We start from the raw sequence: 18,691 nt of genomic DNA on the forward strand, positions 1-18,691 counted from the left end.
GAGAATCAGACGTGTGCAAACACACAGATTGAGTGTGATGTGATTTAGACGAATGTAAACACACAAAGTGAGTGTGATGAGAATCAGACGAGTGTAAACAAAGAGTGAGTGTGATGTGAATCAGACGAGTGTAAACACAAAGAGTGAGTGTGATGTGAATCAGACGAGTGTAAAAACAAAGAGTGAGTGTGATGTGAATCAGACGAGTGTAAACAGAGTGAGTGTGATGTGAAACAGACGAGGGTAAACAAAGAGTGAGTGTGATGAGAATCAGACGAGTGTAAACAGAGTGAGTGTGATGTGAATCAGACGAGTGTAAACACACAAAGTGAGTGTGATGTGAATCAGACAAGTGTAAACACACAAAGTAAGTGTGATGTGAATCAGACGAGTGTAAACACACAAAGTGAGTGTGATGTGAATCAGACGAGTGTAAACACAGAGTGAGTGTGATGAGAATGAGACGAGTGTAAGCACAGAGTGAGTGTGATGTGAATCAGACAAGTGCAAACATAGAGAATGAGTGTGATGTGAATCAGACGAGTGTAAACACAGAGAATGAGTTTGATGTGAATCAGACGAGTGTAAACACAGAGTGAGTGTGATGAGAATCAGACGTGTGCAAACACACTGAGTGTGTTGTGAATCAGCAGAGTGTAAACACACAGATTGAGTGTGATGTGATTTAGACGAATGTAAACACACAAAGTGAGTGTGATGAGAATCAGACGAGTGCAAACACAGAGTGAGTGTGATGTGAATCAGACGAGTGTAAACACACAGAGTGAGTGTGATGTGAATCAGACGAGTGTAAACACACAGAGTGAGATTGATGTGAATCAGACGAGGGCAAACACACAGAGTGTGATGTGAATCAGACGAGGGCAAACACACAGAGTGAGTGTGATGTGAATCAGACGAGTGCAAACACACAGAGTGGGTGTGATGTGAATCAGACGAGTGTAAACACACAGAGTGAGATTGATGTGAATCAGACGAGTGCAAACACACAGAGTGAGTGTGATGTGAATCAGACGAGTGTAAACAAAGAGTGAGTGTGATGTGAATCAGACGAGGGCAAACACACAGAGTGAGTGTGATGTGAATCAGACGAGTGTAAACACAGAATGAGTGTGATGTGAATCAGACGAGTGTAAACAGAGTGAGTGTGATGTGAATCAGAGAAGTGTAAACACACAGAGTGAGTGTGATGTGAATCAGACGAGTGCAAACACAGAATGAGTGTGATGTGAATCAGACGAGTGTAAACACAGAGTTAGTGTGATGTGAATCAGACGAGTGTAAACACACAGTGAGTGTGATGTGAATCAGAGAAGTGTTAACACACAGAGTGAGTGTGATGTGAATCAGACGAGGGCAAACACACAGAGTGTGATGTGAAACAGACGAGGGTAAACAAAGAGTGAGTGTGATGAGAATCAGACGAGTGTAAACAGAGTGAGTGTGATGTGAATCAGATGAGTGTAAACACACAGAGTGAGTGTGATGAGAATCAGACGAGTGCAAACACAGAGTGAGTGTGATGTGAATCAGACGAGTGCAAACACACAGAGTGAGTGTGATGTGAATCAGACGAGTGTAAACACACAGAGTGAGATTGATGTGAATCAGACGAGTGCAAACACACAGAGTGAGTGTGATGTGAATCAGACGAGTGTAAACAAAGAGTGAGTGTGATGTGAATCAGACGAGGGCAAACACACAGAGTGTGATGTGAATCAGACGAGTGCAAACACACAGAGTGAGTGTGATGTGAATCAGACGAGTGTAAACACAGAATGAGTGTGATGTGAATCAGACGAGTGTAAACACAGAATGAGTGTGATGTGAATCAGACGAGTGTAAACACAGAGTGAGTGTGATGTGAATCAGACGAGTGTAAACACAGAGTGAGTGTGATGTGAATCAGAGAAGTGTAAACACACAGAGTGAGTGTGATGTGAATCAGACGAGTGCAAACACAGAATGAGTGTGATGTGAATCAGACGAGTGTAAACACAGAGTTAGTGTGATGAGAATCAGATGAGTGTAAACACAGAGTGAGTGTGATGTGAATCAGACGAGTGTAAACACAGAATGAGTGTGATGTGAATCAGACGAGTGTAAACACAGAATGAGTGTGATGTGAATCAGACGAGTGTAAACACAGAGTGAGTGTGATGTGAATCAGACGAGTGTAAACACAGAGTGAGTGTGATGTGAATCAGAGAAGTGTAAACACACAGAGTGAGTGTGATGTGAATCAGACGAGTGCAAACACAGAATGAGTGTGATGAGAATCAGACGAGTGCAAACACACAGAGTGAGTGTGATGTGAATCAGACGAGTGTAAACACACAGAGTGAGATTGATGTGAATCAGACGAGTGCAAACACACAGAGTGAGTGTGATGTGAATCAGACGAGTGTAAACAAAGAGTGAGTGTGATGTGAATCAGACGAGGGCAAACACACAGAGTGTGATGTGAATCAGACGAGTGCAAACACACAGAGTGAGTGTGATGTGAATCAGACGAGTGTAAACACAGAATGAGTGTGATGTGAATCAGACGAGTGTAAACACAGAATGAGTGTGATGTGAATCAGACGAGTGTAAACACAGAGTGAGTGTGATGTGAATCAGACGAGTGTAAACACAGAGTGAGTGTGATGTGAATCAGAGAAGTGTAAACACACAGAGTGAGTGTGATGAGAATCAGACGAGTGCAAACACACAGAGTGAGTGTGATGAGAATCAGACGAGTGCAAACACACAGAGTGTGATGTGAATCAGACGAGTGCAAACACACAGAGTGAGTGTGATGTGAATCAGACGAGTGTAAACACACAGAGTGAGATTGATGTGAATCAGACGAGTGCAAACACACAGAGTGAGTGTGATGTGAATCAGACAAGTGTAAACAAAGAGTGAGTGTGATGTGAATCAGACGAGGGCAAACACACAGAGTGAGTGTGATGTGAATCAGACGAGTGTAAACACAGAATGAGTGTGATGTGAATCAGACGAGTGTAAACAGAGTGAGTGTGATGTGAATCAGAGAAGTGTAAACACACAGAGTGAGTGTGATGTGAATCAGACGAGTGCAAACACAGAATGAGTGTGATGTGAATCAGACGAGTGTAAACACACAGTGAGTGTGATGTGAATCAGAGAAGTGTAAACACACAGATTGAGTGTGATGTGATTTAGACGAATATAAACACACAAAGTGAGTGTGATGAGAATCAGACGAGTGCAAACACAGAGTGAGTGTGATGTGAATCAGACGAGTGTAAACACACAGAGTGAGATTGATGTGAATCAGACGAGTGCAAACACAGAGTGAGTGTGCTGTGAATCAGACGAGGGCAAACACACAGAGTGTGATGTGAATCAGACGAGTGTAAACACAGAGAATGAGTGTGATGTGAATCAGACGAGTGTAAACACAGATTGAGTGTGATGAGAATCAGACGTGTGCAAACACACAGATTGAGTGTGATGTGATTTAGACGAATGTAAACACACAAAGTGAGTGTGATGAGAATCAGACGAGTGTAAACAAAGAGTGAGTGTGATGTGAATCAGACGAGTGTAAACACAAAGAGTGAGTGTGATGTGAATCAGACGAGTGTAAAAACAAAGAGTGAGTGTGATGTGAATCAGACGAGTGTAAACAGAGTGAGTGTGATGTGAAACAGACGAGGGTAAACAAAGAGTGAGTGTGATGAGAATCAGACGAGTGTAAACAGAGTGAGTGTGATGTGAATCAGACGAGTGTAAACACACAAAGTGAGTGTGATGTGAATCAGACAAGTGTAAACACACAAAGTAAGTGTGTTGTGAATCAGCAGAGTGTAAACACACAGATTGAGTGTGATGTGATTTAGACGAATGTAAACACACAAAGTGAGTGTGATGAGAATCAGACGAGTGTAAGCACAGAGTGAGTGTGATGTGAATCAGACAAGTGCAAACACAGAGAATGAGTGTGATGTGAATCAGACGAGTGTAAACACACAGAGTGAGATTGATGTGAATCAGACGAGTGCAAACACACAGAGTGAGTGTGATGTGAATCAGACGAGGGCAAACACACAGAGTGTGATGTGAATCAGACGAGGGCAAACACACAGAGTGAGTGTGATGTGAATCAGACGAGTGCAAACACACAGAGTGAGTGTGATGTGAATCAGACGAGTGTAAACAAAGAGTGAGTGTGATGTGAATCAGACGAGGGCAAACACACAGAGTGAGTGTGATGTGAATCAGACGAGTGTAAACACAGAGTTAGTGTGATGTGAATCAGACGAGTGTAAACACACAGTGAGTGTGATGTGAATCAGAGAAGTGTAAACACACAGAGTGAGTGTGATGTGAATCAGACGAGGGCAAACACACAGAGTGTGATGTGAAACAGACGAGGGTAAACAAAGAGTGAGTGTGATGAGAATCAGACGAGTGTAAACAGAGTGAGTGTGATGTGAATCAGACGAGTGTAAACACACAGAGTGAGTGTGATGAGAATCAGACGAGTGCAAACACAGAGTGAGTGTGATGTGAATCAGACGAGTGCAAACACACAGAGTGAGTGTGATGTGAATCAGACGAGTGTAAACACACAGAGTGAGATTGATGTGAATCAGACGAGTGCAAACACACAGAGTGAGTGTGATGTGAATCAGACGAGTGTAAACAAAGAGTGAGTGTGATGTGAATCAGACGAGGGCAAACACACAGAGTGTGATGTGAATCAGACGAGTGCAAACACACAGAGTGTGATGTGAATCAGACGAGTGTAAACACAGAATGAGTGTGATGTGAATCAGACGAGTGTAAACACAGAATGAGTGTGATGTGAATCAGACGAGTGTAAACACAGAGTGAGTGTGATGTGAATCAGACGAGTGTAAACACAGAGTGAGTGTGATGTGAATCAGAGAAGTGTAAACACACAGAGTGAGTGTGATGTGAATCAGACGAGTGCAAACACAGAATGAGTGTGATGAGAATCAGACGAGTGCAAACACACAGAGTGAGTGTGATGTGAATCAGATGAGTGTAAACACAGAATGAGTGTGATGTGAATCAGACGAGTGCAAACACACAGAGTGAGTGTGATGTGAATCAGACGAGTGTAAACACAGAATGAGTGTGATGTGAATCAGACGAGTGTAAACAGAGTGAGTGTGATGTGAATCAGAGAAGTGTAAACACACAGTGAGTGTGATGTGAATCAGAGAAGTGTAAACACACAGAGTGAGTGTGATGTGAATCAGACGAGGGCAAACACACAGAGTGTGATGTGAAACAGACGAGGGTAAACAAAGAGTGAGTGTGATGAGAATCAGACGAGTGTAAACAGAGTGAGTGTGATGTGAATCAGACGAGTGTAAACACACAAAGTGAGTGTGATGAAAATCAGACGAGTGCAAACATAGAGTGAGTGTTATGTGAATCAGACGAGTGCAAACACACAGAGTGAGTGTGATGTGAATCAGACGAGTGTAAACACACAGGGTGAGATTGATGTGAATCAGACGAGTGCAAACACACAGAGTGAGTGTGATGTGAATCAGACGAGTGTAAACAAAGAGTGAGTGTGATGTGAATCAGACGAGGGCAAACACACAGAGTGAGTGTGATGTGAATCAGACGAGTGTAAACACAGAATGAGTGTGATGTGAATCAGACGAGTGTAAACACAGAATGAGTGTGATGTGAATCAGACGAGTGTAAACACAGAGTGAGTGTGATGTGAATCAGACGAGTGTAAACACAGAGTGAGTGTGATGTGAATCAGAGAAGTGTAAACACACAGAGTGAGTGTGATGTGAATCAGACGAGTGCAAACACAGAATGAGTGTGATGTGAATCAGACGAGTGTAAACACAGAGTTAGTGTGATGAGAATCAGACGAGTGCAAACACACAGAGTGTGATGTGAATCAGATGAGTGTAAACACACAGTGAGTGTGATGTGAATCAGAGAAGTGTAAACACACAGAGTGAGTGTGATGAGAATCAGACGAGTGCAAACACAGAATGAGTGTGATGTGAATCAGACGAGTGTAAGCACAGAGTGAGTGTGATGAGAATCAGACGAGTGCAAACACACAGAGTGAGTGTGATGTGAATCAGATGAGTGTAAACACACAGTGAGTGTGATGAGAATCAGACGAGTGCAAACACACAGAGTGTAATGTAAATCAGACAAGTGCAAACACACAGTGAGTGTGATGTGAATCAGAGAAGTGCAAACACACAGTGAGTGTGATGTGAATCAGAGAAGTGCAAACACACAGAGTGAGTGTGATGTGAATCAGACGAGTGCAAACACACAGAGGGTGTGTGATGTGAATCAGACGAGTGTAAACACACAGAGTGAGTGTGATGAGAATCAGACGAGTATAAACACACAGAGTGAGTGTGATGAGAATCAGACGAGTATAAACACACAGAGTGAGTGTGATGTGAATCAGACGAGTGCAAACACAGAATGAGTGTGATTTGAATCAGACGAGTGTAAGCACAGAGTGAGTGTGATGTAAATCCGACGAGTGTGAGGAGCAGTGAAGGATCGGGAGGAGCGTCTCACTCTCTTGATGCTGCTCTCCTGCTGCTCCTCCAGGAACTCCATCAGCTCCGCTCGCGTCCCATTGTTCCAGATCAAGTATGGGTTTTCCGAGTTACTGTTCAGCAGCTTCAGCACCTGGAGAACCCACAGAAGAAGCACAGATCAACACACAGCCATTGTCCTAATTTGTAAGTCTCTTTGGATAAAAGCGTCTGCTTAATGAATACATGTAAATGTAAATGTCCATCTGTCCTTCAACAGCAGTACTAGTGCTACACAATACTAACTCTATGACATGACACCAGACTGAAATAATCATATAGCATATATATATTTCATGATATAGAACAAACACAATAAAACAAAGACAAAAATTAAAAAGTAAGGCCCTGTAAAATCCCTGTTATTTCTCATTTTAATTAAAAAAACATTTGAGACTCCATTTTAATGTTTAATCAAAACGCATGTCTAACTAATTGAATTCATGAAACTTATACAATGTAACAGCAATTTATTAAAAGTTTGACAAAAATTATGTTAAAGGCCCTATGAAATACATGATTATTTTTCTCAAATTCTGTGAATGTTTTTCATAAATTTTCTGAATTCCATTTTAATATTTTCATTAGATTTGAATAATCAAAAGGCATGTCCAATTAATTTATAAAGATTAATTACATTTCAAACAGAACCGATCAATTATATTATTCTAAAAAAAAAATCAGAAATACTGTGTTGTGTATTTACATTTCAATAGATGTAATTTCTATTAATGGTGCTACCGGCAGCGCAGGTCTCTCTGTACCTCTGTGGGCGAGCTGCGGCCCAGTCTGCGGGAGATGTAGGGCGTCAGCATGGCCCCCAGACTCTTCCTGATGGCAGGGTTCTCCGGAGGAAGCTCTCCTGCGCTGGGCTCGTCCTCCGGGCCCCGGGCCCCGCTGTACCCCGCCAGCCGGCCGAGGGCCACCACGCTCAGTTTGGCCAGACTGTTGCACACCTGCTGCTGGTTGGTGTCGTGGCTGGCCTGCACGCCGCTCTCCTCCAGGGTGTAGTCGTAGCTGAAGAGGCTCGCCAGCAGGTGCCACAGGACCCCGGCCTGATACAGGTGCGTCTGCAGGAAGAAGTCCACCGCCAAGGAGCTGACGCACTCCACCACCAGAGACGCCAAGCGCGGCAGACCCTGAGAGACGGCAAACACAAACACTCGCAGACTCGGTGTATGAAGAGATCACTTATCCACACAAACAATACAACACAGCTCTGACTAGTCTTAATTTTAATTAATAGTCAGTCAGTAATAAAGAGATGCGTGTTCTTACCTTGCTGTAGTAGAGAATGTGACAAACATCTCTAATAATGTTGGGAAGCTCGACTATCTTCTCTCTGCACTCCTCGAACTGAGCAGCGACGCTGTAGCACCTACAGACGTGTCCACACACCTGAAAAACACCCACATGCACTCAGAATCACAATGGGAGCTCACTGCATGTGTGTGTGTGTGTGTGTGTGTGCTGATGTACCTGCACTGCCATGTCCTCCGGTCTGCTGGAGGCGGTGAGCACAGACACACAGCGGGACAGAGCCTCCATCAGCACCTGACACAGAACACACAAGCCTCATCAACACCAGCAGACAGTGAAGAGAAGAGAAGAGAAGAGAAGAGAAGAGCCAGCGAGTGACGTCTACACATGCTGACCTCGATGCCGCTCTCCCGCCGCAGCTCCTCTGCGTTCAGCGCCGAACAGTTGACGGTGTGGAAGGCCAGCTCCGCGGCGGCCGGTAACAGAGCCGAGGTCTTGGAGAACAGCTGCTCGTCACCCGTCTCCAGGGTGATGGTCTTAATTAGCATGGGGTAGCCGGCGTATTTATACGGCTCCAGATCTGAGGAGAGAGAGAGAGAGAGAGAGGAGATCAGTCTCTGAGCGTCTGAAGATCAGGAGCGGTGTCTGAGAGCAGCGAGTCTAACCCTGCTTGTGTCTGTTGAACAGGATGCTCTGGGCTTTGAGGATCAGGATGATGTTCTCTGGGTCAGGACCGTCCACGATACGAGCCGATTTGGTGCAGAGGAACTCGTAGGCCTTGTTGACCTTCTCAAACATGTCCTGAGCACACACACACACAGCGAGACTGGTTAAGAGTTTATTATTCATTCACTCATAATGAGACGCAGTGTTGCTGTCAGTGTTTTAGTCGAGTCACCAACTGTCGAGTCCGAGTCGAGTCACCAGTTCCGTATTGGAAATTTTTTTAAGTTTTTTTAAGGAAACAATAGCAACCAACTGAGTTGGCAGACATTGAAGTCCATTATATGAAGAAAACATCCTGAAATGTTTTCCTTAAAAAACATAATTTATGAAAAAACGCCATGGATATCCTGGATGGCATTGGGAGGAGTAAATAATTAGGAAATTTTCATTTTTGTGTGAACTAATCCTTTAACACTTCTTTTTTCGGCGAAAAAAGAAACGTGCATTTTACAGCACACTGTATTTTAAAGATACTTAAAACATAAAAATCAATACGAGAGAGAGAGAGAGAGAGAGAGAGCGTTTGTGTGTGAGTGACCGAGTGATTTAGCGTGAGTGCGTTTGTATGTGTTCAAGTGAATGTGTGTGTGTGATGGCACGCGACTGGTCAGAAAGCAACGTGTAATGATAAGGGTAGTTAACATATCGCGTCTTTTGCACGCTCAAGTTCATAATTTCCAATGTAGGCACGCGGTATGCGCTCTCATAATGGAAGCGACGCGCTCGTTTTTTTCCAGGTGCGTCTGCACCGCAACGAGTTAAAAACATCTCAACTTTTCAGAATGCCGCAAGCGCACCGTGGGTCATGTGACAAGAACTAACCAATCAGCTTCATCCTTTCCCGCAAGCGCCCGAGCGCTTTGGAAAAATAGTAAAGTGAAAGTAAAGTGAGTGACGTCAGTGAGTGTGTTGTCAAGCAAAGAGAGCGAGCGGTAGCAGTGTCTGTGAGGGAAAAGAATAGATCCCGGCCGGTCTTGGGCACGAAACAGGAAAACTGTAACACCTTATATAATTTTTTTAATAACATTTTTTGTCAAAAACAACGTGATGAATGCTCAAGTCCGATTTTATATATCCTCGAGTCCGAATCCAAGTATGAGTCATCAGTCCGCGAGTCCAAGTCGAGTCACGAGTCGGACTCGAGTCCAAAGAATAGTGACTCGAGTCAGACTTTAGTCCAAGTCCAGGACTCAAGTACTCCATCACTGGTTGCTGTACGTACCCTGCCCTCCGGATTCTTGTCTGGATGGTATTTCTGGGCCAATCTGAAATATGCTTTCCTTATCGTACTCTCTTCATGCCTTTAAAAGCACACACAAATCAACAAAGGAAAAAGATTACAGTTGATAAGCACTATTCTCAGATGCTACAGTGTCACATGAGAACGAAGGCTAAGCAATCCAAAATATTTGTGATATATTAATAAAAGTCCTAAAGGTACAGAATGAAATATAAAGTTTTTTTTATTCTTAAGAGTCAGAATGGGATGAAATGATCATGTGACACTAAACTATGACTGGGATTGATGCAAGCATTTACGCTAACAATTATAAATGACATACTATTAAATGCAGATTCTGGATCGTAATTTTATTGGACCTGAGTGTGGCCTTCGACACTGTCGATCATAATATTTTGGTTTCTCAGCTGGAAAACCATGAATTCATGGGATTCCTCTTAAATGGTTTAAGTCGTATCTAGCAGATAGAAGCTTTGTGGTAAAGTTGGGCGAATGTATGTCAGTGTCAGCTCCACTAAAGTGTGGAGTCCCTCAAGGCTCTATTCTCGCCCCCCTTCTGTTCTTACTCTACCTTCTCCTTAAGGAACTATATTTAGGAAACATGGAGTTTTGTTTCATTGCTATGCTGATGATACACGGATTTATCGGCCACTTCAAAAAGATAATGGTATTAGCTCGCTTTTGAGCTGCTTAACTGGCATCAAGGACCTGATGGCGTTAAACTTTTTAAAATTCAATGAAAATAAAACTGAGATTATGGTTTTTGGTATAGTCAGCAATCAAACTAGTATAAATTCTATTCTTGGCTCCTTGACTGAGAATAATAAAGCAGTGGTTAAAAATCGAGGTGCATTTTTGATTCAATAGTTCAAATTTGACAAGCAAAAAAATTCGGTGACCAAATCTTGCTTATTAATTTGAGACTTTTTGGAATAGATGAAGCCCTAACTTTTTTCTTTAAGACACTAAGAGAGAGTAATTCATGGCTTTATTTTCTCATGCTTAGACTATTCTAGGTCTCTCTCTATGGGCCGACAGGCATTAGAAAGAGTGATCACATTACTCCTATCCTGTCTTCTCTTAAATGGTTGCCCATCTGTCTCCGAACTGAATATAAACTTTTATTGTTTGTTTTTAAATCTCTAAATGGGTGGACATTACTCTCTTAGGCCCCTGAGATCATACGTCCAGCTTTGTTTAGTGCTTCCCAGATCTACATTTAAACTCTGTGGGGATTGTGCTTTCTCAGTTGCTGACCCCAAACCTGGGAACTCACTACGCTTTCGTATCAGATCCGCTCAGACCATCTCCAGGTTTAAATCTCTGTTAAACGCTCATTTATTAACTGGGGCTTTTAACTCCTCTGGTGATTCATTCTCAGATGTGTATTTGTCTTAAGTTTTTATGCTATCCTTGAATTATGTCTTTGCCCTTTCTTATTTTATTTTCTTTGATGTACAGCACTTGGGCAACATCGGTTGTATTGAAATGTGCTTTATGAATAATAATAAACAACAAGTGTAAAAATATAGTACTAAAAAAGTGAGCTATTTTGTCTTTAACAGCAAGAGCGTGTGGGACTCACTGTCCTTGTCCTTTAGGGAGGTTCAGCACTTCATAGGCGTCATCCACAGACATGGAGGGCGGCTTCTTCTCCACCTCTCTCTTCCAGGCGTCCAGAGTGTCCTTCAGCAGCTTCACCTGCAGGGGGCAGACAATCACAGGTCTTCACATCACACAGAGTGTGGAGCTGGGCCATCAGCCAGCGTGTGTGTGTAGATGTGTGTACCGGGTCTCGTATGGGCCAGTCGGGGAAGCGTGTGGAGTCACACAGGTGCCGCAGGTAATAGATGTTGCAGAAGAGCTCGTTGTCCAGCTGAGGGAAGCTGACCACAGGAATGGGACAGTACTGATAGAGAGCACGAGTGTTACTCTGCAGACGAGGACTGAAGTCTGCCAGATGAGCGGCGATCTTCTCGATCATCAGACGCCTGTCCACACACACCACAAACAACCAGCATGACGTGCTAATTCACCACCTTTACCTTCAGGTTAGCATAGTTCACAAAACAAATACAAATGTCTTAGCTAGACTAAAAGGAGAAAATATAAAATGAAATCCAATTCAAAATATTAACAAAACCTTATCTCAATGATACTAACACAGGTTTACACATCTCTTTTATTTACAGAGAGACAGAAAAAAGTAAAATATCTTTTAAAAATATTTTTTTGTTAATTTTTAGTTTTTAATAACTTAAACATTACTTTAGGTTTTATTTTCAGCATTTAGCATTCAAAAAGACAAATTCATGTGTTACAAACACATATGAACCGTAAGATATAGTATAGATGTTCACCTCATCTCACTTCTCATTTTCAATCACTTTAACTTAACATACTAAAGTAACTAAAATTGAAATAAACTATGTATAACTAATTTAAAAAAAGACAAAACAACACAATTACTAAAACTTTGCCTTAAATTAACATGAAGGCTTAAACCATAACATTCAAAATATTAAGCACAGCTATTATAGTAATAGTAACCAAAATATGTCATTTAGTTTTTTTTATATATATAAATATATATTTTGTGTGTTTCGTGTTCATAAAGACACAGTCAAGTGGCAGGAAACCCATCAGATCTGACCTCATCTCACTGCTCCAGATGGCTTCAGGCGTGTCAAACTCTCCCAGGAAGATCTCGGAGAAGCGCTCGGCCTCGTAGTTCTCCAGGTAACACACCATGGCCTCCGGCAGCATGGAGCCCAACACACTCCTCTGAACGATGTCCAGACCTTTAGCCTGCGGGTCAAACACATGCTCAGATTAACTGTTCTCTGACTTTACATGCACTGTGAGAGATGTCAGATCTGCTTCACCTCCTCTGATTTAAAGGCCTGCTTCAGGTGAGTGTACTTCAGGAACCTGGAGAGAAGAACACAGTTACACATACAGCAAGTTATCAAAACATGAACGGCATTCCTCCGAACACATGATCAGGAGCTAATGACATCAGTCAGCTGTGATGGGCTGAGACGCAGGAGAGTACCGGGCCACGGGCAGCACGTTTGAGCCGGTGTACATCATGATGAAGAAGAAGACTCCGCTGAGGTAGAGACGCTGCAGGTTAGGGTTGTCCTGCATCACCAGGTACAGCAGGTTAGCCACCTTCTCCACCAGGATGGGGTCAAAGGTCAGGAGCAGCTGTGAAGGACAGGAGATGTCAGCGGTTTATAAACACAGCTGTAGAGGAACACCGAGTCAGTGATGTGTACCTGGACGATGTGTGGCAGACAGGTGTTATCACTGACGAGTCTCTTCACCTTCGGTAGAGGTCTGATAATGGCATTATCCTGATCCCTGAACACACAAACACAGCAGATTTATTATTTATCTAGAAATAAAGGCTTGTTTAAACATATTCCAACACATGAACATGTCTGTATGTCTTTGCATTACTTATCAAATTATCAAACTATTCTAGTTTGTTGCCCCTTGTAATATTTTGTTATTTAACACAATGGCATTTAAATGGAAGCCGTTTCCACCACTGGAGAAAAACAAAAAAAACACTTTTTAATCTCACAAGTCTGACTTTTTTTCTTGGCCAAAGAAGAAAGAAACTAGTTGTGAGTTGAGTTAGTATCTCAGAAGTGCTGCTGTGAGCAGCGAGACTGTACCGGCTGGGGAAGTAGGAGCACATGGTGATGAGCATGTTGAGGATGAGCGTGGCCAGATCGGTCTCGTTCATCACGGCCTGTCCTCCGGCCAGCAGACACCACTTCAGCTGAGGGATGGACTGCAGCGGCCTCCAGCCGTCCATGCCCTGAGCCCAGCAGCGGGTCTTAGCCGTCAGCGTCCCAGCGCTCCAGAACTCCTGCATCTGAGGACACAGATCGACAGCTCAAAGAGCAGATCACCTCCACACGCTCCAGCTCTGCTGCACACATACTCACCTCCTCAAAGCCAAAAGGCCCTCTCCTCTCTTTATCTGCGTTCCCGAAGTACCACTCCTTCTCGCTCTCGCGCTTCATGTCTGGAGAAGCCTCCAACACATTACTCTGAAAACAACACACAGATTCAACATCTGGACATTACACACATCATCAGCATACCACTGTTTAAAAGAAGCCTCTTCTGCTCAGGGCTGAAGTGTTTATTTGATCAGAAATACAGTAAAACAGTGAAATATTACTCCAGTGTAAATCATCTGTGTTCTGTGTGAATCTGTGTTAAAGTGTAATGTATTTCTGTGATGCTCCGCTGTATTTTCAGCATCATTCCTCCAGTCTTCAGTGTCACATGATCTTCAGAAATCAGAATAATATGATGATTTACTGCTCAAGAAACATTTCTGATTATTATCAATGTTGAACACAGTTGTGCTGCTCAATATTTCTGTGGAAACTGTGATGCATTTTATTTTTCAGGATGCACAGATGAACAGCATATTTTTTATCACATTATATATGTCTTTACTGTCACTTTTGATCAGTTTAAAGCGTCCCTGATGAATACGAGTGTTGTGAGCAGCAGTGTGTTTGGAGAGAGCACCTGCAGTGGGACAGTGGCTCTGTTGGTGTGAAGGTGAGCGAGGGTCAGCAGATCCACTAGTATACGCACTCCGTTAGAGTCCATCACATCCTTCACATTTTTCTGTCAGAACAGAAGAGTTAAACACTGAATGTGTGATCAACACCGCAGCTCTGACGTGTCTCTCACCTTGTTGAGGATGAGTTTGTTGAGGAAAAGGATGAGTCGGTCTCTCTCCAGCTTGTCTGTACACTGGAGAGGAGCAAAAACAGCAGGTTTAAACAGTGATTCTAGAGACGTATGACACATCACTGTCCTGTAACTTCAGGACACTGACCCGGTCCAGCATGCCCACGATGTACTTGGTGTCAGCGAACGGTCCGATCTCCTCGCAGCACTTCCCGTAGACGATGGAGAGCGCCTGCAGACACAGACACTTCATGGCCACTTTAGGAGTCAGCAGGAAGCGATGGTAGAGCTCGTTAAAGAACTCGTAGCTAGAGAACAACACAGAGGATGATCAGGACAATAAGAGCCAGACGAACACGGCTCAGAGTGTGTGTTCAGAAACCTACGATCTCTTGATGGCTCCAGACTCCTCGTTCTCATCCTCCTCCAGCAGCAGACGCAGGTAATAATCTCCGATCTTAATCTCGTCAGAGAGGCACTCGTACTTCACCTGAACACAAGCAGCAGGCTTTTACTGATCCATCCGTTCTAGCAGTGATTCACATCACATCAGAGCTTCTCCAGTGCTGGTGAGGACAGACACAGACCTCGAACTCTTGGTGGTTCCAGGAGATGATGCTAGCGCTGCCCAGCTCTCGGTCCACACCGAAGGAGCGCATCTCGGCCTCCAGAGCGTCCCGCAGCTCCTCACGTGTCTTCAGGTTCCAGATCAGGTTAGAGCGAGCGTGATCCAGCTGGAACCTGCACACAGACAGCAGCGTCTCAGCTCTGATGACCACACACAGAACTCACAGTCATTAAACTGATCCTTTACTTGTAGTAGAACAGCTCCCAGTTGGACTCGATCTTGATCCGCTGCCGTCTCTTCCTCAGGATGACCGGCTTCTGGTTTACACTCTACAATCAGTAACACACAATCTCTACAGCATATTCTGCATATAACACTGGTTTAAGAGACAAACAGAGCTATTATGGGATGTGAGGGTAATGCTGATGACACCAGAGCTGTGTAATGATCAACACGTGATGTGAAGTTATGATCCTGCTCTAAAATCTGAAGACATGGACAGCTGATCTAATACAGTCAATGTGTGACAGCTACGAACACACACACACACACACACACACACACACACACACACACACACACACACACACACACATGAGACCGCGAGACTGACATGAGAGAGGGAGGGGCTAACAGAGAGAGAGAGAGAGTCTCTGATTGGACAAAACTACTCACCAGGTTATTCCTGTCCTGCTGCATTGATTGACAGCAGAAACCACAATAAGAGCCGATGGGGGGGCAGAGATAAGAGAGGTTATTGGTCACACCAGCCGTTTCTAATGAACACTGTGCAGTGGCAGGTGTGTGAATTGGTGTGATTAGAGGCTCAAGAGCAAAGAAACGATGATGATTGTGTAACTCATGCTCATGATCCCAAAGCTGTGCCTTCTTCTGCAGCTCATGCTTCACATCAACAATCAAGTCATCTTGGGTTTACGATGGGGATCAGATGACCGTGCATTTCAGTTTTGTTCAACACTCTGATCAAATTTAGGTGTTTATTATTGTTTTGGTGGAGGTTATCTCATTTATCAATAACAGTCGATATATAATTGTTCATGTTTCCACTGTTTTTACATTTCAATTACTTTGGTATCATCTAATGCTCACGTGATGTTAGTCTTTAGAAAACACTAATAATTAAATAACAACTCAGTTTAATTTTAAAGCAAATCTCAAAACTAATATATTTTTATTTATTGTGTATTAAGGCGTTACACTCACACGGCATGAAAATAAATGATCAGTGTATGGACTTTAAGCTTTTTTAGCAGTGCTATCAGACACGGGCACAGTGATGGTCTGCACATGAGTAGTTGGCTGCGAGGATCATTAGATCTCCAGCAAGCCATGTTTGAGTGTTTATTATTAGTAAAGAAACCCAGCAGAGCCTGTATTGAAAGTGCATCACACATAAAAACACAAACCATAAAGATGAGCTGTGTGACCAGCACAATGAGAAACGGCAGATCCAGAACCGAAGAGGCGCTATTAACCAGCCCAGCATTCAGCAGCACTAACACAACAGGGATGCAACCATATCAAGCTCACCATACAGTTATATCAACATATGAAGGCCACGATACCATATTTACTGTGAAATGTAAAAAACAAGACAATTTTAAACATTTTAAAATTAAATTACTCTATCTAATGACAGATCCTGTGCCAAAGCATAATGGCCAGAAACACAACTTAACAGAGCTTTTATGTTAGAATAAGACGTTTAAATATAATTGAAAAACTACACTTTTTGCCTATCGTTTCGCATGGTCATGTGATCATGATAATAGCGAGACAGTTTTGCTATCGTGACATCATGTTATTGATAATATGGTCACATCCCATTGCCTCCTGATCAGCTGACGGAGCAGCGGTAATAACGTCTCACCTCCTTCTGAGCGATGCCCATCTTATCTCTCCAGTGCATCAGCACAATGTCAGCCTTCTCTTTGGCGAACTTCTCCACCTCTTTAGCAGCTTTACCCGCCACACGCTGCCACTCCGGGACTTTATTCTTGCCAAACTGGTCCTGTAAAAACAACTATTATTAATGGGTTGATATGGATTACAGGTTGAAATGGGTACTACAGTCCAAATTCTGTGTTATGTAGAGAGTAGATTCTCTGACTCGACGCTCAGGCGGGTCGCCAGATTGAGAACACGCTACAGGAACGAGCAAAGCTTACACTGTTAACAGATTTGATTTATCTGTGTTTAATATTGCTCTGGTCACTGAGATGTTTAGATGGATTGGACGTTGAGGCTTTCAGATCACGTAGTATCTGAGATCTCTAACCCAGTTCTATTCCAAACCAGGGAGTCGAAACAGATCAACTGGCTGCAGAAACAAGTGTGTGAACCTGGCACGTTTCCTAAATATCTATGAACATATTATGGTATTGTATGCTTAAATACAGACAGATTTTGGGCTGTTTGCAGATCATATAGATTTTGTTACTACTAGAAAGAAAACATTTTTATACACATTTTATAAATACACAAGAGTTTATTGCAGTCTATCTGTAAATTTAGATTCCAATCCATATCTTTAAAAAAAATTCTTACATCCACCAAACTTTAGTTTAATTGATGGGTTTGTTTATATATCATTCGCACTGATCTATGATTTATGTAATGTCTGTTGATTTTGTTGGATTTGTGGAGTGATGAAAACAAGAATGAATAAGCCTGGCTTTATCCAATCTACAGATTTCTGTTCTGGAAATGTATGTAAATTAGTGTATATTTAATTAGATAATGCCTCATGTCATATTTAAACAGCATTTCAGTAATCCCGTAATGCATAAAATGTTCGCCATTCCTAATGTTGAATTATGGTGAGATCTGTTAGTTAAATGTTTACTTTATTCATCATATCTCCTTAAAAGAGGAGATGTGAGAGTACAGGTGCTGGTCATATAATTAGAATATCATCAAAAAGTTGATTTCATTAATTCCATTCAAAAAGTGAAACTTGTATATTATATTCATTCATTACACACAGACTGATATATTTCAAATGTTAATTTCTTTTAATGTTGATGATTATAACTGACAACTAAGGAAAATCCCAAATTCAGAATCTCAGAAAATTAGAATATTGTGAAAAGATTCAATATTGAAGACACCTGGTGCCACACTCTAATCAGCTAATTAACTCAAAACACCGGCAAAGCCTTTAAATGGTCTCTCAGTCTAGTTCTGTAGGCTACACAATCATGGGGAAGACTGCTGACTTGACAGTTATCCAAAAGACGACCATTGACACCTTGCACAAGGAGATCAAGACACAAAAGGTCATTGCAAAAGAGGCTGGCTGTTCACAGAGCTCTGTGTCCAAGCACATTAATAGAGAAGCGAAGGGAAGGAAAAGATGTGGTAGAAACAAGTGTACAAGCAATAGGGATAACCGCACCCTGAAGAGGATTGTGAAACAAAACCCATTCAAAAATGTGGGGGAGATTCACAAAGAGTGGACTGCAGCTGGAGTCAGTGCTTCAAGAACCACTACACACAGACGTGTGCAAGACAAGGGTTTCAGCTGTCGCA

At 42.6% G+C, this 18,691-nt stretch overlaps 1 protein-coding gene across 1 annotated transcript in view; it reads right to left on the reverse strand.

Moving 5' to 3' along the window:
- Positions 1-18,691, reverse strand: part of LOC132127493 (dnaJ homolog subfamily C member 13-like) — a 120,038-nt gene that overhangs the window by 28,754 nt on the left and 72,593 nt on the right. Inside the window, exons 20-41 of the mRNA XM_059539394.1 lie at positions 17,031-17,171; positions 15,386-15,468; positions 15,159-15,312; positions 14,958-15,061; positions 14,720-14,879; positions 14,572-14,634; positions 14,404-14,505; positions 13,806-13,910; positions 13,530-13,732; positions 13,125-13,209; positions 12,899-13,053; positions 12,729-12,774; positions 12,497-12,651; positions 11,633-11,834; positions 11,429-11,544; positions 9,826-9,904; positions 8,543-8,678; positions 8,273-8,457; positions 8,097-8,171; positions 7,896-8,015; positions 7,382-7,756; positions 6,598-6,711 (exon numbers count right to left, since the gene is read on the reverse strand). Of these exons, the coding sequence (XP_059395377.1) occupies positions 6,598-6,711; positions 7,382-7,756; positions 7,896-8,015; positions 8,097-8,171; positions 8,273-8,457; positions 8,543-8,678; positions 9,826-9,904; positions 11,429-11,544; positions 11,633-11,834; positions 12,497-12,651; positions 12,729-12,774; positions 12,899-13,053; positions 13,125-13,209; positions 13,530-13,732; positions 13,806-13,910; positions 14,404-14,505; positions 14,572-14,634; positions 14,720-14,879; positions 14,958-15,061; positions 15,159-15,312; positions 15,386-15,468; positions 17,031-17,171 (2,958 nt within the window). The remainder of the gene's footprint in view (positions 1-6,597; positions 6,712-7,381; positions 7,757-7,895; positions 8,016-8,096; positions 8,172-8,272; positions 8,458-8,542; positions 8,679-9,825; positions 9,905-11,428; positions 11,545-11,632; positions 11,835-12,496; positions 12,652-12,728; positions 12,775-12,898; positions 13,054-13,124; positions 13,210-13,529; positions 13,733-13,805; positions 13,911-14,403; positions 14,506-14,571; positions 14,635-14,719; positions 14,880-14,957; positions 15,062-15,158; positions 15,313-15,385; positions 15,469-17,030; positions 17,172-18,691) is intronic.

This window comes from Carassius carassius, chromosome 45, assembly GCF_963082965.1.
Source record: "Carassius carassius chromosome 45, fCarCar2.1, whole genome shotgun sequence".
NCBI classification, from domain to species: domain Eukaryota; kingdom Metazoa; phylum Chordata; class Actinopteri; order Cypriniformes; family Cyprinidae; genus Carassius; species Carassius carassius.